At 41.9% G+C, this 24348-nt stretch overlaps 1 protein-coding gene across 2 annotated transcripts in view; it reads left to right on the top strand.

Moving 5' to 3' along the window:
- GPC6 (glypican 6) overlaps positions 1–24348 on the top strand; it is a 1097888-nt gene that overhangs the window by 1051960 nt on the left and 21580 nt on the right. For both annotated transcript variants that reach the window (XM_059144890.1, XM_059144891.1), the window contains one exon: positions 22726–22862. In XM_059144890.1, coding sequence (XP_059000873.1) covers positions 22726–22862 — 137 coding nt within the window. The remainder of the gene's footprint in view (positions 1–22725; positions 22863–24348) is intronic.

Raw genomic sequence — 24348 nt, 5'->3', positions numbered from 1 at the left:
AAAATTCAGCCAGTCACCTGATACAACTAATTAAGTGTACTGAACTGCTAATTAGTATTTACTAAATTATGGAGCTGAAGCCATAGCCTCACTATGTTTGCTTCAAAAATTGAAGTATTGTGAAAAGAGACAGGTAACCATGATGTCAGCTTGGTTACCCTTCCAGAAAGTGGGATTCAGACTTTTATGTAGCTCCATATAATTGATTTAGTGATCCCGAAGAAAGAACGCCACCTCTAAGAGCAAGTCTAAATAGAAGAAAATATGCTTCCTTTCCTTCTTAATTGCCCAAACACAGTAATAAACGTGCATGAAGGGCAAATGAATTTGCACCCATGGCCATGTGGGCTTTTTAAAGGCAATATAATGGTTTTCTGCAACATCAGAACAGTAGATTTTCTCTCCCAGATGCTTGGCTTCTGAGACATCTTGTACAGAATAACATATGCAAAAGTATGTTTCTTCCCCACATAATCATTTGCTCAAATTTTTACTCTGCACAGAATGAGCAAGTTCTGCTGGACTTCACATCAGTCATTATGTAAGATCTTTTATAAAAAACTATGAGGTTTTCTCCATAATCCAACAGTCAAGTGAAAAAAATATATTTATTGAGCATCTACCATGTGTTCAACACTCAGCTAACTGCCAGGAGATACCAAAATGCACAAGATATTGCTCCTTACCAGGGGCATAAAGATGTTTTATGGAGGCAACGCATCCCCAAATGAAACAATAAACAAGCCAAATGCACAAGATACGGGTAAAATAAAATGCTCATTTGTGTGATAGGATGATCAAAATAAATTTCACTCTGAGAGTGTCTTCCAGCTCCGAAACTCTCCAATTCTACACGCAGCACAAATAATAGCAGAAGAATTTAATAAAGGTTCTGGAAGGTGTATTTTAATCATGAGAATATCCTTAGCATAGTGCCTGGTACCCAGTAAGCTCTGGGTAGGCGCTGAATGAATAAGTAAGTGAATGAGCGCAAAATGTAGAGAATGTAGAAAGTGAAATGAATTGGCATTATTTAAAGAGGCTTCAGAGCAGAGACTACTCTCAAACCAAACCATAAGGCAGAGGTTGCAAACTGTCATCCTTCAAGGTAAATCCAACTATGCAGATGTGTTCCACTCAACCTACCCAGCGTTGGCGGTGGTGGCAGTGGCAGTGAGGATGATGATGATGATGACTGTGATGGTGGACGTGATGTTGGTGATCAACAGGAAGGAGGAGGAGGGAGAATGTAAAAGTCAAGAGACTCCGCATTCAAATCTGTGTATTTCTGTTGTAAAACAAGGTCTCCTCTCTGGGTCCCAGTGCCTCCCCTTTCTCGGGGTCTTGTCACCCCACTCTGGCCCACGTTCCATCCTCTCTCTCAGCTGTCTCCCCACCCAAGGCCAGGGGTCAGGCGCCTTTGATTTCCATGCCTGTGCTGTTGTTTTCTTATGTAAGAGAAATATTTCTCCATATACATACTCTCCAAAGTGGAAAAATGATGATTCAAGAGGGACTCATGTTTCAAAGAAAATATGAGAGAGTATCTCTTAGAAAAATGAAGGAATTTCTATGCCATCAATATTAATCTGAAAGTGTCTAATGAAAGAATAGAAATCACCTCCTTATATTGTCAACTGCCTCCCCAGTGTGACCTTCCATAGGCATCTAAATCTAAAACTACAACCCATCACCTCTCCCCCCCCTCCACGGAGACTTGCAATCCCCTTCCCCATTTTATTTTTCTCCTTAACACTTAACCCTGTCTGACGTATCATATATGTTACCAGTTTATCTGTTGACTGGTGGAATCCTCTAGTGAAAACATAGGCTGCATGAAGGGAGAAATTTTTATTTTCATTTATTTTTTGTTCATGATTTCAAATCTTGTACCTAAGACAGTGCCAGGAACATAGTAGATGTTGAATGAATGAATGAATGAATGATAAATGAACAAACTCAGCCCACTTCTCTACTAATTTCTTTCTCTGTGTGATCTCTGCCTTCAAGGAGGATGAAGGTGTGGAGAGACAGGGAGTGACATCTTTCCTGGTGGGGGAAGGTTACTTCCTGGAAAAAACATGGGCAAAGGCTTGATCGCAGGGGAAGGGAGAGGAGCTCAGTAGGAAGCATAGTCAATGGCCCCTTGTCATCAATCCAAATCGTTCCCACGCCACGCTGGCTTTCCCACCACATAACCAGTACAACCTTCTTGACCCAACCTGGACTTCTTCTACCACCCTTCAGCGGATGCTCTGGAACAGAAACCTGACTGCTCATGGAAGGCTATAAAACCCCATAGCATCTGCTGGCATCTGCCCACTTCTCTGGCCAAAAATACCGCCTCTCCAACACATGCACTTTCTCTTCCATTCACACCAAACTACTTTCCAAAGCCTGGGTCCTTGGTTTGGATTCGGTCCACATGAGCCTGCAAACATGGAGCTGCTCCACCTGATTAGGGGCCTGACCCCCCTCATTCTGCTGGTCTTCAAGAGCCAGCGCCACGTAGCCTCCTCTGAACCCCTCTCCAAGACCCCACTGCTGCTGGCGGACCCAGGACCTTCTCTCCGGACCTCTCTGCTATCTGCTCCCTCTTCTCTGGCAATGCTCACCATCGGAGCAGCAGGTATCACCTGTAAGACAGGGTGTGAACACACCTGTGAGGAGTCCTTTAATTAAGGGCACCTGTGGCATCATTAGACAAGTGTAGATACCCAGGCCCTGAATGTGCCAGCCTCAGTGTCCCTTTCCTCCTGTAGCCCCGGTGCTTCTCACACAGGATGACAGTCCTTCATACATGCTTGCGGACTGAATGTGTGGACACGCACACCGACACAGCCGTGCCTTGGGCCCTGTGAGAGGAAGGACCACGAACTAAGTTACGGTAGTAGCACTGCATAATCAAAAAAGTAAATGAATAAAAACATAAAGAAATATATATATTTTTAATGACTGCAATAAAGCTCAGTGGACCCTGACTTACCATCTTAGAAAAGGTAGATGTAAAAAGCTAGGTTAAATCTGAAAATGAGAGGATGCTTTGGAGCAAGAAAACAGAGTTCAAGTCACACTGGGCTAATTTGTCCCCTGTTGATATCACCATGTCTATCCCTCAGTGCTCTGCGTCCCGGCTTTCTGGTTTCTGAATCTGTGGGTGGGAGGGGTAGGGTGCAGGGGGTGGGGGGAGAGAAGTCACCAGAAATGCAGATGTCCAGGCTGCAGCTCTAGTGGTCAGGTCTGCTTATGGAGCTTTGAGCAAGCCCCTGGGTCCAGGTGACCCCAACACCCATATGTCCTACCCAATTTTGATCAGAGAAAGGCTCTTTTCCTTTTAAAGACCACAGAGAGTTTCCCAAATAGCACAGAATATTCATCATATTTTCCTAAAATCCTTTTTTTAGTCAAGTTTTGGTAAGCCCGTCTCTCATGGCTCTGTCTTCAGGAAAGACTATTAAAAAAAAAAAAAAATCAAACAAAAGTGAGTAGGTTTCCCAGCTTCTTATGGAAAGGGTCACTTCTTCAGACCAACATTAAGTTCTGAGCCTAAGTCCCAGCTCCTTCGAAGTTTGGATTTTTGTCTCAACCACACAGATGATGAAGGGAGCTTAGTGACACACCTCGTTCAGGTGCTGACTTCGTTCATACCCTGCTTTCGACTCTCTTGGGGAAAACTTTGAAAATCCCCACCTACTCAAAAAGGAAATAAATTGAACATGGATCGGGCCTTTTTGAATGTCTGTAAAAGAAGGTATTAAAATATCTAAGACTTTTGCTTTGACTTGAAGAAGAGAGTTGGTTTTCCACATAGAAAATAATTTGAAGAGCACCTGGGTGGCTCAGTCGGTTAAGGTCCTGCCTTCATCTCAGGTCACGATCTCCGGGTCCCCCCACGTCGGGGCTCAGCTGGGAGTCTGCTTCTCCCTCCCCTTCTGCCCCTCCCCCTGCTGGTTCTCTCTTTCTGTCATAGAAATAAACAAATTCTTTTAAAAAAGGAAAGAAAAGACATTGAAGTATGGAAATGAAAACTGTTTTCAAAAGGCTGTTTCATTTTCCCTTTGCTGTAATAAAAACAAGGAAGAAAACGAAGCATGTTGGAAGTCGTGATTTATGGGTCACAGTGGCACATTATAAAAATTCAGAAATCGCTAATGAGAAAAATACCAAAAATCAAATTGGCATTCAGGTGCAAGACTGGAGAGTAGTGCCAGGCAATACCTCCATGCTCCGGGATAAAACAGAATTCCTCAAAGGAAGAACAGAAAAGGAACCTAAGACAGAGGCTAACTCGACACCATCACCGCCGTAATTATTCACACTCAGAGGTCCTGGGGCTGAGATCTTCTCTCTTTGGAAGAGATGAGGGGTTATTCTCTAAGTACCACTGCTGAGCTACCAAACCCATTAACAGACAACCCCTGGCATTTTATCTTGAGGATTCCACTGTGCTTCCACCACTGTTTTTATACGTATCTGCAGTAAAAAGACGATTCCTCCCAGTGCTTGGGATTTGGCTGAATCAGATTTACCGTCTGGTTTCCCGACCTAATTCCCAAGTACGGTGTAATAGGAAAAGGCAAAGCTCTTTCAGGTCTCCACGGACTTCTGTGGCAGGGTGGTGGAAATTTTGTTTTCTTTACTACTTTCCATTTCATAAGAGAAATCGTCTCCAGGAGAGGATTTCAAATGCAATGTTGTTAGGTACAGACCATTAAGTATGTAAGGCTGGATTTCCAACCTCTATATGTGGCCCTATGGGGAAATCCTCCCTTTGTCATGGACACCCACAGGACAGGCTGGTCCACGCAGTCCTATGAATAAAAAAGTCTAGAACAAGAACACTTTTTCCATTTAAAGCCAAGAGGGGTTTTTAAGACTTTTTTTTTTTTCCTCCCACGTTTGTATGTTAGAGGAATGGCCTAGATTTTATGGTGGTGTCCCTCTAGGATGGTCTTAGCCCAACCTGAAAAGTATTTTTTCTGCCAATAATTAAGATAGATGATAGGTAGGGAGGTAGGAAGGCAGGTGATAGAGACATACATACATAAATTCAAGAACAAGATAACCTACCTCTGTGCATAACCAGAAGAACAACCAGGCAAACAACTTTGGGTTCTTTTTTTGTTTTTCGACCTCCTAGGGGAGTCTAAAATATTAGATCTTTTTGAAAAAGATTTTATTTATTTATTTGAGAGAGAGCATGAGGGGAGGGGACAGAAAAAGAAGCAGACTCCCCACTGGGCAGGGAGCCCAATGCAGGGCTCCACCCCAGGACCCCAGGATCATGACCTGAGCCAAAGGCAGATGCTTAACCAACCAAGCCACTCAGGTGCTCCTATGGACATTGTTTTAAAAGGCCTAGAAAATTAGGAAATCAACTTGAAGGGCTACTCTCACCATGGTAATATTGTAAAAGGCTTGTAAATAGGGAATCCTTTGGAAGGCAAAGTGTTCCTTGGGGAGGGCTAGAAAAGTAGCATGGGCTGATAAACTGAGGATTGCATAAAGATTTCCAGAGCACTTTCCCCCTCTTCCACTCTACTTTTCATCCTTTCTGAAATGAATAAGACTTACCAACAGGCCACACAGCTTTTAGAGAGTGTTAAAACATTCCAGCCAGCCAGTTCTGTTGTAATGGCGAATTCAGGATCCCAAGGCCATCTGTCAGGGTTCCCTATGAGGCCCTGCTACTTGGGCCATGTGACTGAGGCAAAGTGACGTCATCCCTCACAGTCCTGACCTTCTATGCTCAAGTGGGGTCACGGGAACTACACAGTGAGGTGTGAATGATGGTGTACAGGGGTGTCCACCACATAGATGACATCTCACTAAATGAAGAGGTCACAGTAGAGCCGCGTTCTCAGTCATCTTGCTGTTAAGTGAAGGTACCCTTCAACATGTTCATGCAAATTGGAGGTAATATGGGTTGCTGATATCTAACAGGTACGGCAGCCATCGCTGCTTCCGTGATCATTATGAGCATCTGTTTCGTCTCCTGGTTGTACATATCAGTGAAACCACACTGGGACCCTCAGGGGCAGCTTCACGGCTGTTGCACAGGGTCCCACACTTAGAAGGGCCCACGTTTGATTTAATGGTCTGCTCCTACCGATGTTAAAATTCTTCTTCATGTTTTAACCAGACGCCCCGCATTTGAATTTTGCACCATTCTCCGCAAATTATGTAGCTTGTTTTGAGGACACAGCTTCTTACTGGGGTCTGTAAGCTTCGTCTACAAAGCACAGTTCGTTAGATGGAGTAGGTTTGTGTTAAGTGTCTATGAATCGAACTGGTATGGTCACCAATGAGTAAGTGAACATGAATTCATTTATTGGAGGCCGGCTCTCAGAAATCACAGCCCTTCCTGAGTTTAAGTCTTTAAGTTTAAGACCGGCCTTTGGCCAGTCACAAGAGTCGCGATTACAATTCTGTAGATGTCAAGCTGTAGATCAAGCCATCGCAGGATGTACGTTCATAACTTTAGGTAGGGAGATTCATTAAATGTTAGGAATAAATTTGTGGAGCAACTGAAAACATGGAAAAAGCATTAGCAGAATCACTTGAGAAAACAAGATTACCAATGTTTTTAATATTGGCAAAGTTAGCAACTGACTTTAAATACTTTCTTGATCAACATGAAGTATTTCAAGGGAAAGGAAATAAATTATAATGCCATTAACCACCACTGAAGTACCTATTATAAGAGAAAATCCTTTCTAACTAAGTTTTATTGTTCTGGATTTAAGCTGATTCGTAGAAATAAAGAACCAAATACTAAATTTCATTTTGGAATATTAATAGGATAAAATAGCTTTAAATTTTCCTTTGACTCACTAAGATAGAAAGCCAAGGTGCTAAAAACATATACTTTTTCTTCAAAACAGGCAGAAATAGATAACTCTGGAAAAGGTTTTTTGGTTTTTGTTTTTTAATTTTTGCGAAGTATAGCAGAGCAAAAGGGCCTTTTGGGAGAAATTTGAACCAATTTCAATGCATAATTTGGCGATATATATAAATGTGTGTATATTTGTCATGTAACTTTAATTGTCAAAAAATATCTTAAAACTTATACAGTCACAGGAAGTATCAATAACATAAAATTTCACATCCCCCTTTTAGAACTATGGCCTTAACATTTTGTAGAGAAATAAAGCTTTGGTTAACCTTGGCTCTGGCAGACCTCATTAAAATAACAGCCTGTCAGTTTCAAGTTTAAAATAACAGGGTTGTCAGTTTTATATGCAGTGGAACAATCTACAATTTTATTTTCTGGGAAGCCTGTGGGAAGCGCCAGAAGGGGTGGAAAGATTGGACAACACTGCCATCTGGTGGCTTCTGTGGAAGCCTGTCTCTAACCACCTATAGGTGTGGCTGGACTTCTTGAAGAAAAGGTGTGATGGTACTGGGCTGCCTTGAACTTGATTTATTTTCTTCAACTTTTTGACAGCCTTTTGTCTTTAAGATGCACGCACATGCCCAGAGACAATCTGCAATTTATAACTCAAAATTACAGCAAATCAATAAGATACTCTCTGCTCTTTGGTAACCTGTAATTTCTGCATGTCAATGGTGAGGTGCCATCAATTTTCAAGAGAATAAATCTTGTGAAAAGAAAGGGATATTGGGGGAAAAAAAACTGTGGAATTTTTTATGGGTATCTTAGAAAAAGTTCTTCAGACTGCCCATATATGAGCTGCATATTTTTTTGGATGACTGTTATATTTTAGTAAAAATAAACAAACATAAACATAAACAAAAAAATCTCTGTTACATAGGCAAAATATTGGCAGATGTCACAAAGCTGAATGCAGCATACTCCCATTTATTTAAATGGAAACAATTCTAGGCTGGATCTCAGCCAGACTTCAAATATAACCTAACTCCCACTCAGTTCTTTCCCGATGTGTTTTGGGTAAGTGATTAAAGGGAGGGAGTGGACAACAGGAGAAGAACATCAAAGGAAAGATGTACAAATGAGTTCTGCTGATTTGAAAGAAAGCCCATCCAAAGAATTCAGAAGGACAAGCAGAATGCTGTAATGTTAAGCTCACTGGAACAATCCAGCCACTCTTCTGTCACTGGCCCGCACTCCAGATATGCTCAGGAAGGACCTTACCCCTGCATTCTCAGTACAACAGCCACCAGCCACATATGGCCATGGAGCACTTGAGATGTGCTATAGACAGAGCTGGCATGTGCTGTAAGACAAAAACCACACTACATTGTGAGACCTGTGCCATCCAATATGGTGGCCGCTAGTCAACTTGTGACTGCTGAGCACCGCAGATGTCTAGAGATAGAATTGAGATGGGCTGTAAGCATACACTGAATGTTGGAAGAGGAATGCCAAAAAAAGAATGTGAAATATCTCGTGAAGACTTTTTTCATAGGTATTATGTGTTGAAATGATAATGTTTTGGATATAGTAGGTGAGACTATTTCTATGGCATTGGCTGTTTGAGACTCTCATTGCTTTCTGGCCCAGAAAGGCCATTCTGCCTCTTCACAGGTTGTTCCTCTCCCACCAGAGCTAAGAAGGGTGCTCTCTGATGTCCTTGCTGCTTGTGGGAGACTAAGAGAGTCTACTGAGGGTATGGGATGCTTAAGATAGAAAGGTGAAAGTCAAGTACAATTATATCATGGAGTCTAATCATAAGAGGAGTAAATGGCACCCCTCACTGATGCTCCATGGGGTAAATTGGATCTTGAAGGTAACCAGATGGCTCCCAGGAAAAGGTAATTTACCTCACGGGGATAAGAACTTGATTTCCAAGAAAGAGTGCACGTTAGTCACCCTATGCCATCTGTCCCCACGGAGATATTTCTATGCATTAACAACTTCCAGCTCCAAGTGCCCTAGCAATAATATTAACTTACTAAACTTTATTAAATCTTTAAAAATATAATCCAGGAAGTGGTATTTTCTCCATTTAAAAACCAATTTGTAGGGAAATCATAGGACTTTGCCAAAGTTACAGTAAAAGTAAACATATCTCCATGTACTGGGCACATCTCTCCGCTACCGAAGAGGCTTCACAGCTATGCGTTTTTGCCACTCCGAGTCCCTCTGCCAAAAAGAGCTGTTCCTGACTTTTCTATCTCCAAAATGCTACTCATCCTTTAGTCCCATTTCAAATGTCCCCTCTTTCTTGGAGCTCCCCTTGTGCTACCACCCACCATCGACCCATTAATAAGACACTGATTATATTCTGCCCTATAACCCATGAAAGTATGAGATTTACTGTGCTTATCTACATGTAAAACTCCTTTGCCCACTGGATAGTAAGTTCCTTGAAGGCAGGACCATCTTGTATCTATCACTGTGTGCCCAGTACACTGTGGACACTAAACAGGTGTGGGGTGTGTATGTGTGTGTGTGTGTGTGTGTGTAATTGCATTGACTGTGCATAAATAAACCCTGAACAACCATTTCTCCATAAAATAGGGACATTTACGAGAGATGTCCATCCTTATGGCAGTAAGTTATTCTCTAAGAGCACCAAGAACTTAAATTTCACTTACAATTTATTTGAAGTCTCAGAATTTACGTTTACCCTCTGCCTGCTTTACTTCATTTATCTACCTACTCATTCATTCATTTGCTGCCTATTGAGCACTACTCTAAACCAGGCCCTGTGCCAGATAGGACACTCATCTCCTAGGATGCACTGAACACAAAGGACAGAGTCCCTGCTCCTTGGTCACCAGCTGTCTGGATGGGAAGACCCATTACAAGGAATGGGGACATCTGCAGGACAGAAAAAGCCAGAGGGATCTCTTGGAGCTCACACTGGAGAGGGACTGTGGATGTCAAAGGAGGAGCTTTAGAGGAGGAATGTTGGAGTTGAGACTCACGGAAGGAATTATCCACTAAATCATACTCTTCTTTTCCCAATGTATAGACTATATGTTTGAGGTAGAATTCATAGACATCCTTGGGTCCTGTGATTTACATTCTTGGGTGCATTTTTTAGTGTCTCATTTTGTTGTTGCTCAAAATCCCTCGTGCCAAAATCACTGGCAATTAAACTTGAACCAATTCCTAATTAGATTCAGGAAGGAAAAGGCAGAACATTGTGTTATATCACAAATGTAACACAATGGATGCAAAAATACCCTTTATTTTATAACACATAGTACAAATCTACATAGTTAAGTATAAATCAAGTCACACATGCCCAAAAGAGACTTATGTGCTTTTGGTTGCCTATTGCATAAGACATTCAGGACAACCCATCTCTACCCTAAATGGCTTTAGAATTCCGATACATGTGGTTTCTAAATATTTTCTCTACTGCATCTAAATTACTTTCCCAATATGTGAACATGTTTACAAGTGCACTCATTGGTGGATGGAATCACATTTGCAATGCTGTCCTCAAGAAGGTCCTGCTCAGTTACAGCAACCTCAGGTGAGCAAAAGAAAGTTTCTCATTCCCTGGTAAGTTCCAAATACCTATAGAGTCTTCAGAGAAAAAGACCAAAATGTACATCTATCTCTCAGCTTTGGTGTGAAAGAATACAGCCTCAAACATTTGGGATTCAATGATGAATTCTAAAATATTCAGGACTACTTAAAGTGTGTGCCTTCCCACCACACTTTTTTTTTTTTTTTACATTAGCAGACATATTTTTAATATCTTGGATTTCATTTCCTGAAGATGAGATTTCAATATTTTAAAAGTAACTTCGGGTGGTTATGTGCCTAACTGAATCATTGCATTATGTCGGTCACAGGTAGAAGTAGAAATTGTGTATGGATTTTCTGATTATCGTCAAAGACCCTAGGAAGGGGTTGCACATTCGAAATAAGAGTTGGCAAAGAATCCGAATTTTTTCACCAAGACTGGATGTTCAGAACATCAAACTGTGTTTCACTTGGCAAAATCAGGTTATGAAATATATAAGCTTTGTCTGGCAGTTTTCTAAATTAGTGCTAATTTCCAGTCAATCCTATACAGAGTGATCAATGCCAGGCCATTGCCATGATCTTATTTGGCTACATTAGGTAATTGAGGGGGAGTAGAGGAAATCTGTTCTTCAAACCACAACGAACTTCCTAAAGTTTTCATTCCGTAGTGATAGAATAGATGGTGTGGGAACATAGATCAGTTATTAAATATCCGAATGGCCTTAATGTATCTTATGTAACTGCTAGAAATACTGAATTCCTTCTCTCCTTTTGAGAATGGATCCGAGATCTTCCTATCCTGCCATATAAAGACAGCATTTCTTCTTTTTTTTATTTTTTTTTATTTTTATTTTTTATAAACATATATTTTTATCCCCAGGGGTACAGGTCTGTGAATCGCCAGGTTTACACACTTCACAGCACTCACCATAGCACATATCCTCCCCAATGTCCATAACCCCACCCCCCTTCTCCCAACCCCCCTCCCCCCAGCAACCCTCAGTTTGTTTTGTGAGATTAAGAGTCACTTATGGTTTGTCTCCTTCCCAATCCCATCTTGTTTCATTCATTCTTCTCCTACCCCCTTAACCTCCCGTGTTGCATCACCACTTCCTCATATCAGGGAGATCATATGATAGTTAAAGACAGCATTTCTAATAACCTAATTTAGAATCAGCGCTTGTCACAATCCATGCTCTAGATCAGGGAAAGCTCCCAGAGGATGTCTGCACCCACTCAAACTAATGCCTGAGAAATACCGGAAAACAATGTTTACAACCAAGGAAGATAGAGCTGACCTCAAAGGCCAAGGGCAGAGAGTGAGAGAACAAAGACTGGATAGACCCAGGGTCAGAAATGAAGCAAAAGGAGAATTTACCAGCTGATGTTCAGAGAAAAACAGAATCCACTCTAGCAGCTGAAACTAGGTATAGATCACAAAGAACAAAGCAAAGCAAGCAAAAATGTTGGGGACTCAGTCTCATTGTCAGTCAGAGGAGGAGGAACAAGAATCTGCTTATGTTTTGTGGTCAAGCCTTGTCCGTGAAGATCCCCAGAACTGCTCCTGAGGGAAGGTGACTTTGTTTAGGTCAGGCAGAAAATCTCAAGTCCTCTTTATGGTAGGCATTGATATCTGTCATTAGAAATGTTTAAATGGAGTCTAGGTGAGTACCTGTCAAGAATGCTCTAGAAGCTTTGGACAATGGGAGACTCTGCTGAGTCTCCAAATTTTATGATTCAATGATAACAACATCATTCCTTGAAATTATTTATATTTTCACACTTGAGAAGTAAAGAGTACCACAATCCAGGCACCTACTGTGCAAAATAATACTTTGATTGCTTATGCATTTCTGCAGACCTAATGTCTCCCTGTCTTTTTCTTCTCGCTATTGAATTCAATGTTAGTTCAGTGTCAGACTGTATCATCTCCAAGGTGTATAGAATACTTACTACCCTCACTTGCTTAAAATCTAATACCATAGGGAATGAGGCACAATCAGAACATTAGGTATAAACACGAATATTTGAAACTCTATTGTTTTCCTAAAACAGGCTGCAAACATCTGACGTGAACAGCATAGGAAGGTATTTCTGGTTTTCTCATATTTATTCCACTATGAGGACCAGTGTTTTGCCAGAAAAAGACCTCATCTGTCTTTTCAGGACCATGCCCTTACTATGACATCATCACATAGTCAAGAAACCCCAAGCCTGAAGCCAGGCGGGATGACACAGACTTTAAATTTTTCATCCACTTCCTAATCCCCTGAGACACTCCACAAAACTAAGCATTGTCTTTTTGAACCTGCAAGGATTCTCTCATTTCCTGCTGATTTTTTCATCCTTCTCAGTTTTTCCTACAAAATACATGTGTGTTTGTCTCCTTGGGGAAAACTATAAAAAGTACCATACCACAGGGAAACATATGTAATATTTTTTTAAATATGGTAATATTTTGAAAAACATGATAATAGAATAGAACTTATCACTGGATTCTCTGGGAATGTCTGAGAAAGCCCAGAATGTAAGGTTGGTTTTAGCTTGTGTAATGACCCAGGCACTCTACACACACTCAGTGTGTCGTGTGGCCGAAGTCTACTTTGGGTTCACTGACAGACTCTATTTGACAGAACACTTTTGTCATTCCCACGACTCAGCTAATGGTTTCCTAAAAGGAAAGATGTTGTGAGTGGCTTTGTACATTCCAGGACCTGCCCAAACATTACACTCTAGACAATCTGAGACATGAAAAATAACTCCAAAGTGTTTCACATACTCAAAAGAAATGTGAAGTTGAAATTCTCATGAATTGCGTGTTGAAAGCCACATCAGCAGAAGGGACTTGAGTCCAGACTTGAATATAAATCAAGGGGTTAGATTGGGTAAGTCTTGTATCTTCAGCTTCCTTGTTGAGTTACCTGACATTAGTAACCCCAACTTCCTCAAGGATATTATGGGGGCTGTGTTTATGGATATTGGGCCACATCAGGTGAGTTAGTGTTCCCTCCTAAACTTCAGAACTTTAAATACTCTACACTGTCTATACATGTTTTCGAGTGAGTGTGAGAAGTTGTGAACAGGTTCATTCACAGACCTCTGTTTGATCACTGAAGGAATATAAATGACTTGAATTCTAATGCAGGTTCCCACCGTGAATTGAACAAACTGGTGGTGTAATAAAAGATCATGTTCTCTAGAGTAAAGCTGGACAAGGTCACGGTCTCTGAAACTGGGTTATTAAACTCTCGGGTTGCAAGAATCATATTATCTATTGTGAATTTCCCTTAGCTTGACCAAGTAAAGTAGCCTTGTCCATGAGGTGAAAGTGAGGCTGACTTTGTTTCTTTAAACAGATTGTTTTCCCAAGCTAACAAATGACCTTCAGTCTATAAAATATTCACATTGTTTTTCCCCCTCAATATGTATTATTTAGTGTATAGCCCTTTAAATATTAACCATCTTTTTTCTAAAGATATGGTATATATTATTTACATCCAGCTACATTATGTTTTCATACAGTTGAAATAGGTACATTGGAATCTTTGTGAAACCATGAACAAATAGGGCATCCGGCCAGGTGCACACAACAGGTGCCCAGTGAAGTGAATTCTGGTGCGGGCATGATTGGCGGAGGACAGCAGGTGGCCTTCTCACATTTGATGCCTCACACTTCACAGGGAAGATCCAGGAGAAATAAAAGTCCAGTATAGATGAACTTTGGACCTCAAGTAGGCAGATAGATAGCCATGGGCAAAATCTCTTGCAAGAGATCAAATGTGCCCCATCAAAGGATCCACAGAGGAGACAAAGGTAATAGTAATTCAAAAACACCCCCAAATCAGTATTTCACAGGAAACTTTGCTTAGAAAACCAAAGAGAAGCTACTGGAAATGGTAGAGCTTTATAAGGATTATAAAGACTGCTTAAGATGAGATCCATTCCATTTTTACTTAAATTCTCATGGTGTTTCCCCAAGCCAACATTGCCTTTGAGATCTCTTCCATCATGCATGTATAAATTACACCTAGGATGACATTTGAGATGACAGGAGACTAGAATCCTAATTAAAGAATTGGAGGGGCCATCTGAGACCTCACTCTCACTCAGAGGATAATCAGGTCAAGGGAAAGCATGTTTTTTGGAAGGCCTGCAGAATTTCCTTATTCTCCAAAGGGAAGTCCAAGAAGGCAGTAGCTGGCAGATAATCGATCATTTTTGAAATCTTACTTCCCTTAGCAGATGATCGGCAGTGCTCCTCATGTATTTATTCACTCAACAAATATTTCTTAAGGACCCAGGACACACACATCACCTGTTTACTAAGGCTCTGCCAGAACAGATATTCCCTGCGAGTCAGGAAAGCACAAGGGCTCTTAGCAAAAGGAGAAGCCGAAGACCCAGAGCTGTGGCTAAAAGCAGTGACTTCTAGAGGGATAACATCATCCCATTGTTGGAAGTGAAAACTTGGAGGACCATGAAGCATTTTTGTTGTTGTTGTTTTTAACCCCTCTGAATAGAAATGACTAAATGTCCAGCTTCCTAATGGTCCCCATGTCAAGATTCAGTGGCCACAAAAGAGCAAATATCAGCAGAGATGTCTTTTCTTCGGAGGGACTGTGGTGTTCCCCAGAAATTTTCAGACAAATTGATACTTGTGCTCCCAAAGCTCTTTGCTTAATCCCATCACATTTGCTTCATGTCTGTTAACCTCCTCCTACAGCGTGACATTAGGAACCCTTCAAGGGTAGTGAGTACGTACTGACCATATTTGTATCCCCAGAGTGAAGCATAAAACCCAATGAATGAATGAATGAATGCTAGCAGCAAAAGCTTTTTTCCTTATTTAACCAATGCAATGGAACTTTTCCTGAATTATAAAACACTTAGAATACACTTTCCTATCTCATTAAGCTGATTTCACTGCATGTTTTTGTTGGCTAAGTCATCGATTCGTAATATATTGGGTCAATCCCTGTGCCACAGATTGGCAAGTGCCAAACTGTTTTGATCTCACCTCTCTATCAGCAAAAAGTCTGAACTAATATGCTGAACTAATATGTTTTCTGTAACTTGTGAAAGGTATGCAAAAGGTACAAATTTTTGAAGAAAGAGGTAAAGCAACGAATCTTTATTTGTTTTACTTTGTGATGCTGCAGGTGTATTCAGAGGAAGCCTGCCATTTTATGGTGGTTCAATTGCACTTGCACTGTTTGAAATAAAAGAAATCTAAAGTTTCTTTGCCGAAGTCATTTTAAGTCACTCGTCCATTTAATGAGTTAGTGAAAACTACATAATCTAATCCATAAGTGCATTTAACCAGAACATGTGAACTGCGATAGATGTCAGTACCCCAGGAACAAGCTAATGGAAGAGAGACGTGCCATTATCAGCCCCTTTCCACTCTGGAAAAGTCTTACAGGATAATTGAGAAATGGCCATCACCACACGAGACATATCCATCTGTAGATCGATTAAATATTAGGAAAGCTTAATTCCTCTTATATTTTTATATTTAAAAAATAAAAAATAGAAATTCTCATGTTTTCATCCTGAATCACGTCGAATCGTCCTGCCCACACCAGGGATACATACCTCCGCTGCCAACCTAGCACACAGGCTCCGGAGACCACGACTATAAGACGAGTCCCTCTTAAGCCTGCTGGTGACGAGTAACAATTCTGAAGCCTACACTTGAATTTGAATCTCATGTCTACCATTTGTTAGATGCGAGGCAAGTTGCTTCATCTCAGAGACCCCGTTTCCCATTGCAAAGGGGGATAACGATCATATATGATCAGTACAGAGTTGAGGATTGCGGGTGAGTGTCTTAGGCCAGTGACACCTCATGGTTAGCCCCCGACTGCTTAGAGTAGCTTACAGTGCCCTGTGCTGAATTCAGCAAGGGTCTCAAACACCATGTGCCCCCAAAAATAAAATCGCCTTTCTTTTCCCAGCTTTTCATTATTTTTAACTTTTTCAAACGGTACGGAAATGGTTGAAAAAAATAATAAAATGAACATCCCTATGCTCTCAAGTAGGCGCAGTGATGGTTGATTTTTCTGCTATTTTCAAGTAAGTAAAAAACAAAATGACACTTCATTCTTAAATATCTCAACACCAGTCTTTGAAAAGCAAGGATAGTCTCCCACGTAAACAGAATACCGTGATTACACTTAAGAATATTATGGGTCATTCAGTATATCATCTACCATCCATTCTGTATTCAAAATTCTCCAATTATCTCAAAACTCTTTCTTATAACTGGGTAATTACCTCTTCCAAGTCCGGGATTCAGTAAAGGTCTATCCGAAGCATTAGGTTGTTACATTTTTAGTTTCTTTTCATCTAGGACAGCTTTCCCATGTTTTGGCCATTTTTACCTCTTTTGAAGAGTCAAGGCTGGTTGTCTCATGTAATATCCCACACACTGAATGTGCCTGACCTGATCATTTCTCTATGGGGTTACTTAGTTTGTGGTACCTGTAGCCCCAGTATTCCCTGTAAACTGAAACTTGGCAATTCAGAGTCTTGATGAAATTCACGTTCAATGTCTGAGACAAGATCATTTCTTAAATGAGATTGTCAGACACCCAGTACTTCGATCATCCTTTCTGCTCTTTGGTGTTGCTAATCCCTTTGCTTTTGCAATCATTCTACCTTGTCCACTTCCTCCCTCTTTTGTCTGGTTTTGCGATTCTGAAGGGGAGGCATGAAAATGGCACCTGAGTCTTCCCATAGTCAAGTTTTCATGGACCTTCTGACAAGACTTCAACAAAGAGTTGATGGACATGGACCCCGGAGTTGAAATTGTCCTGAAATCAGAATAAACTCCAGACAAGTTCTAGAAGAGGTCCATGTTTTCCCTGGGGCCCCCAACAGTGTGTATTTGGATAGGAGGCCTGCGACAAAATGGAAGTTAACTTCCAGAATCTCTCAGTGTTGTAGCTGCAAAACATTTACTACTCGGGGATAACTAGTATTACTAATATTACAGCATTATGAACTTAACACTGGACAAATGGTAACTATAATGTACAAGTACTTGAGAAAGTTAATTTGTCCTAGAACAGCTCCTGTGGGAAGCAGGAAGACATTGCTGCAAACTCCTTATTTGATCCCAGACCTCTGTTGCCATCAGGTCTGTACTTCAGCAACACATTTTGACCACCGGTTCTTGCTAGTGTGAAGCTTAGCTCACTGTTGTGTGCACATCAGTTTCCAGGGAGAAAATTTTTTAAAACAACTCAGGTCTTAAGCTACTTCAAAGTGGTCACACACATTACTCAGAAATAAAAATAAGAAAAATATCCCTAAATGATGGAAGGATTGAAAACCTTGCAAGATACTGGAAAACAAACTGCATTTGTGTGGTTGTTATTTGGAATCAAGGGCGTGAGCCTCCCTGGTGGCTGATAGGGTCCCGTTTTGGCAGCTTGTCTGCATGGCCCCCGCAGCTGGAAGTGAATTGGCCAATGTTTCCATACAGGATGTGGTGACTCAGAGGCAACCCCCATGCTCCTTGCTTAGCCAGATACAACCCACCAGTCCTCCTACCCTTCTGACATGAGTGCATGATGTGGAGGACACTATTGTGTGTTAGCAAGATTGTCCATGGCCTTGTAATAGATTGGGACAATTAAATCTATTTTCCCAGTCAACATGTATTGACTACCTACCATGTGCTAAGATGTGTGTGACCAACCCATCCTCGTTTGCCTGGACTTCCCAGTTTTAGTACTGAAAATATGGCATGTGCTAGAACCTCCCATGTCTCGGGCAAACTGGGGTGGATGGTCACCTGCACCTGGTCCATCTAAGGACCATCTCCCTATGTCAAGAAGCTGGTGGTCTTAGAATCAGAAAAGTAAGCCAATTACAAAAACTTAGAATAATCAGTACTTAAAATCATGCGTAGGACACCATGGACCCAGAAAGTTGAATCTAACTAATAGGGAAGTCAGAGAATGTTCCTTGAAAGAGACAATGCTTGAGAATGAGGAGCACAACATACACAGTTAAATTTTTCAAGTCTCAGGAGAGGAGAAGCAGAGATACTGGTGGAACACCATGCTACTATATTCTTTCTTTGTGTCCCCAAATACGTATCTTTGATTCAGATTCCCACACTGTAAAGGTGGGAACTTAGCCTTAAATAAGCAGAAAAGAGAATGGTCATTCCTGCTGTACTTTATTATGGGACAGAATATACCTTACAGTATTTCATGACTTAAGCTAGTGACAGTTTTCTGAATTAGTAATGCCTGTTCCTTTTTCTGGAGTTTGTGTTTGAGAACCGTGAGAACCTGGGGTGGTGACCCAGGTTGCAAAGGTGAGAGGCAGCAATGTACCACCTTGCAGAGCAAATGAGGTGAAAGATTTTGTTTTTGACATGTTTGATTTTGAAAAAAAACTCAAATGCACTGAAAAATGGCATTTTTTTTTTTTTTTAAATTGCATGCTTCCATCTAGATCCATTCACCATCAAAAAGTTGCCACATTTGCAGGGCCCTTGGGCGGCTCAGTCAGTTGAGTACCTAATTCTTGGTTTCCGCTCAGGTCATGGTCTCATGGGTAATGGAATCAAGCCCCACATCAGGGCACCCGGGTGGGTGTCTGCTTAAGATTCTCTCCCTCTGTCCCTCTCCCTTCTCATGTGTGCATGTACTCTCTCTTTCTCTCTCTCTCAAATAAATAAATAAATCTTTAAAAAAAAATTTGTCATGCTTGCTATCTTACTTTATCTCTATACATCTATGTGGTAATGGTGATAATGACAATGAAGATTTCTGAATCATTCTAGCGTAAGTTGTGGAAACCATAACACTTTGAATAGTGTTAACACTCTAAAGAGACCATCATGTATCTCCTAAGAACATGACCTTCTCCCATATGACCACAATATGAGTTCATATTCAGAAAATTCAACACCTGGGGCACCTGGGTGGCTCAGTGGGTTAAGCCTCTGCCTTCAGCTCAGGTCATGATCAGGGTCCTGGGATCGAGCCCCGCATCAGGCTCTCTGCTCAGCGGGGAGTCTGCTTCCTCCTCTCTCTCTGCCTGCCTTCCTGCCTACTTGTGATCTCTGTCTGTAATATAAATAAATAAAATCTTAAAAAAAAAAATTCAACACCAAACCAAACCAGTATTATTTAATATAGAGTCACTATTCAAAGCTTGCCAACTATCTCTATAATATCCTTTCTGGCAATTATTTTCCCAACCTAATGCCCAAACCAGAATCATAGGCTGCCTTTGAATGTCATGTGTCTTATTCCTCTTAATTTGCAAGTATTCGGCTTTCCCTTGTCTTTTACGACTAACATTTTTGAAATATACAAGCCAATCGTCTCCTAGAATGTCCATTAACTGGGACATGTGTTTATCTGATGTGTCCTCATAATCGGATCCGGGTTACAAATTTTAGCCACCTATGTGTCCCTCTTGTCACCTCACATCTGGAGGCACCCCAAATCACTGTGTCCCACGACTTTGATCACCTGGTTAGGGTGGGGGCCGGCCCAGTTTCTGCACTGTAGAGTGACCAGTTTTCCCCTTGGACTAATGAGGAATCTGTAGGGAATACTCTGAGATTGTGTAAATATCCTATTCCCTACCCAACTTTCACCCAAAGTTTTTTGCATTTGTACTAGCTTGTGAGGGCTGCTGTAACAAAGTACTACCAAGTGGGGGGTTTACAACAGATTCACTGTCTCACAGTTGGGAGGCTAGAAGTCTGAAATAAAGGTATCAGCAGGATCAGTTCCTAGGACTGTGAGGGCAAATCTGTTTCATGACTCTCTTCCAGCTTCTGGTGGATTCCTGGCAATCTTTGATGTTCCTGGGACTGTAGATACATCCCCCTGATCCATGTCTTCATCTTCACATGGTATTCTCCCTGTGTATATCTGTCTCTGTGCCTAAATTTCCCTTTTTAATAAGGACATAGTCATATTAGAGTAGAGCCCATTCTAACGACTCCATTTTAACCTGATCTTCTGCAACAACCTCATTTCCATATAAAGTCACATTCACAAGTCCTGTGGTTAGGACTCCAATAGCTTTTGGGAGGGATGCAATTCAACCCACATCAGCCTCTATAGGAAATATTTGCTGAGATTCAATTATCATGGGATGGCTGCAGAATGGTGATTTTTCTGTCATTCTTTCAACATTTATTAGTTGGCTTTTGGGGATTGTGGTTTTTTATAATCAATAAACAGAATGTCCACCCATAGCCAGATAGAAATGGCCACATGTCTTTCAAGCCAAAAAAAGAAAACAATTAACAACATGCACACACATCTGTGCCCAAAGTAGCAGAAAAGGATGGACTCTTGTTGCAAACCTCTGTACCCAAGCAGATTGGCCAGAAAGAGAGCCAGAGGTTAAGGTAGCCTATGGACCAAAGTCAGCATCAATGGGAGAAATCGGAGAAGGCAGGTCTCAAGCCATCCTGAACATTTGTTGTGTGTAAGTGACTTCTTGGAATGTCATTACTCATGGACTCTCATCGCACTCCAAAACAAAAGTAACATCACACTACCTAGGGTAGGTGCCAGATTCTCAAATTCAGTATTCTGGTCATCTTCAGCCCTTATGCATGAGCAAACATTTCACAGTATTGAAGCCTCTTGTCATCATCAGAATCACAGAGAAGCAAGAGCCAAAGACTATATAATTCTGCAACTGCTGGGAAACATGATTGGGACAGAGATCACATATTCTTTTGTTTTTACTCTTATACCTGATAAAAGATCTTTGGAATTGTTTTTCTAAAACTCTAGCCTCGATCCACAGTAAACATAAACTTTATTTCCAAAGGCTATCGATCTCAAATACATAATGCCATTAAGTCTCAGTGGTTGTCCCTTCTATGAGGCTGTATAGGTATCCTAGAGCTGTGGCTTAAGGAATGGAAATTTATTGTCTCATGGCTTTGGAGGCTAGAAGTCCAAACTCAAGATGTAGGCAGAGTTGGTTTTTTTCTGAGGCTGTAAGGGAAGGATCTTTTCCAGGTCTCTCTCCTTGGCTTTGTAGGCAGATGTCTTCTCCTACGTTTCTCCACATTGTCTTACCTTTATGCATACCTCTGTATCCAACGTTTCCTTTTGAATGAGGGCCATCCTAACAATCTCATTTTAACTTTCTTACCTCTGTTAAAACAAAAGAAAACAGACAAAAAACTTATGTCCAAATAAGTTCACCTTCTGAGGGACTGAGTGTTAGGACTTCAGCATATGAATGCTGAACATGATTCAACCTACAACAGATACATTTCAATTCCCAATGTTCACACAGGGAATAGAATAGAAAATCAGAGTTGTGACTGCAGGAGCCTAGACATTAATTATGGAACCAAAATGGCACTGAATTCCTGCCTCTACTCTTTCTTCAGGTGAAGTCAGTGCTAAGCCTGAAAACACTAAAGATGGGGTTACTAAGCTTTTCCCCACCATCCATCCATAGAGCTGCGGATTTTACACTTAGCTATATTCAGAATGACTTTTCTCTTCCTGCTGTAGAGACTTTTTTTTTTTTAAAGATTTTATTTATTTATTTGAAAGACAGAGATCACAAGTAGGCAGAGAGGCAGGTAGAAAGAGAGAGAGGAGGAAGCAGGCTATCCGCGGAGCGGACAGCCCGATGCAGGGCTCGATCCCAGGACCCTGGGATCATGACCTGAGCCGAAGGCAGAGGCTTTAACCCACTGAGCCACCCAGGTGCCCCTCCTGCTGTAGAGACTTTTAAGTGGGTTTGGGTTGCTACTCACCATCCAAGTGTGTGCTATATAGACCTGTCCATCGGTTAAGAGCAGAGGTTACCAGCAGTCGAATTAGCGACAATATTTATTTCTTACAGAAACACATAGACAATTGGGGAAAGCATTTCATCTCTCGGTGCCTTGATTTTGTGCATTTATCTGACATCTAAGCAAATGAATTCTAAAGAATATATTTAAGGAAATCTGCAATAGGGAACACCTGTTTCTCCCAGCCAGCGAGGGACCCGAAGCCATTGAGATGCTTCGTAAGTTTTTAATTCAAAGCATGGGAGGACAGAAAAGATGGGAAACAAAAGCCAATTACCTGCGAACTCTCTGCCAGGAGCTGGAGGAAGATTGAGGGAGGAGGTAGGGAGGCTTGCCCGGGCAGTAAATCCTGCAGCATGGTGTCTCTCCCTCTCTTTGAAGACTGATAGAGTTTGTGCTCGTCCTATCACAGGTTCTCTAACCTTCACCTGTGTCGTGTCCTTGTGTAGAAATGGGCAACAGCTGGGGAGAATATTCAGTCTTTCCTTGCTTTCTTGGTCAGGTCACAGACATAAAAGAGAAACTGAAGCTCTCTAAAAAGGTCTGGTCGGCACTGCCCTACACCATCTGCAAGGATGAGAGCATGACAGCAGGCGCGGCCAACGAAGAGGAGTGTTGGAATGGGCACAGCCAAGCCAGGTGAGGGGGACTCGCGTTCTTCTGGTCGGGGCATTGCTCAGCCAGCCCTGGAAGGCTCTGCTGGCACAGTTCTATGGGCCTGTTGATGCAAAAAGCAACGGAGAGTGGGGGGGGGGCACGTCGTCACTTAGCGACAGCTGTTCAGAGTGACAGGTTTGATGGGCACCTGGGAACACTTACTCTCAAGGTGCCATTAAGCGTGGAATCCTCGTTCTGAGTGCCTCGCCTCTGGATGAGGACAGAGGAACGGTGACAGATGCCAGGTTACGGATATCCTGAGATCACAAAGCGCCTTTTATGTTCACTTAATGACTTGAAGACAGCAGAGCTATTTTTATCCATAGTGAATGGGCAGGACTCACTGTTCTTTCCATCACACGTTAAACAGGAAGTGAAAGTTCAACTGTAATATTTTTCACCCTCGGAGAAAAACAGTTTTTGAGGGGCTCATTGGAAGGGTGAGGGGAAAAGGAAACCACCAAGGGACAACTGAGAAGGTGTTCTCATAGGTTCCCTGCCTCAAGAAGTGCCCCCCACCCCCGCCGGGATCTCCGGATGAGAAATGGCTCTGTTTTCAGCCCGCTGCTGGGCTGCCCAGTGCGGCTGCCCCTTGATATGGAATTTCTGAATTTCTTGATTCAGCCCAGAAACCGGGTTGGCCCGAGTTTTCCTAGGGTGGAGGAGTTGGACGGGAGAACTGGCTGGGAGCTGGCGAGCAGGGAAGGACACCAGGAGAGGAGGCTGCCTGAGCACGCCTCAGCAGGGGTGCAGGTGGGCAGAGCAGCTGGTGAGTTGGACTCAAGGAATCTTTGGGGATTGATCAGCAGGTGGAGGAGATAAGCACGGGGCGGGGCGGGTGGGGGGGCTCTGTTCTGGGTCTTAGTGGGCCTTTTCAAGCGGATGAAGCAGCTGTGATCAAAAGGAAATAGGAAGATCCACGGATATTAAGTTCAGAAGAAACCGCAGAAGGTAAGCAGGGCATTTTCAAGTGAGGTGCTTATTACATGTTCTCTCTCACACTGCTGAGCTGAATTTTTTAGCATGTATTGATAATGATATTATTAGCCATACTGGGGAGAGCTTAACAAGGCAAAAACAGGACTGCTATAGAAAGAGCTGTAATCACTTCAAATCTTTCCAGAATATCAGTGTCCAAATCCTAGATCCCGGGGGTAGACAGCTTTTTGTCATCTCAACAACCGGCCCCTCAAAAATGTTTCGTCATTTATCAGGGTCTGGCCTTACAAGAAGGAGACCTTTGGCCAGCAAACTCAGCTGTGAAATTCAACAGCTTCTAATGTGTCTTTTCCTCATGCTTGTACAGAAAGACACTGGAAAGCATGACCAGATGGCCTAATGAATAAAGTGGTTGATTTTCTGAGCTGCTCTGTTACCCATCTGTGTTTACCTTTCAGCCTCGGCTGAAATGAAGGCTGTGTTTTGAACTACATTCCCATGGTTACACAGGTTGCTGGCTCTTAGCACA

This window comes from Mustela lutreola, chromosome 13 (genome assembly GCF_030435805.1).
Source record: "Mustela lutreola isolate mMusLut2 chromosome 13, mMusLut2.pri, whole genome shotgun sequence".
NCBI classification, from domain to species: domain Eukaryota; kingdom Metazoa; phylum Chordata; class Mammalia; order Carnivora; family Mustelidae; genus Mustela; species Mustela lutreola.
This window is presented reverse-complemented; position numbering and strand designations above follow the sequence as displayed.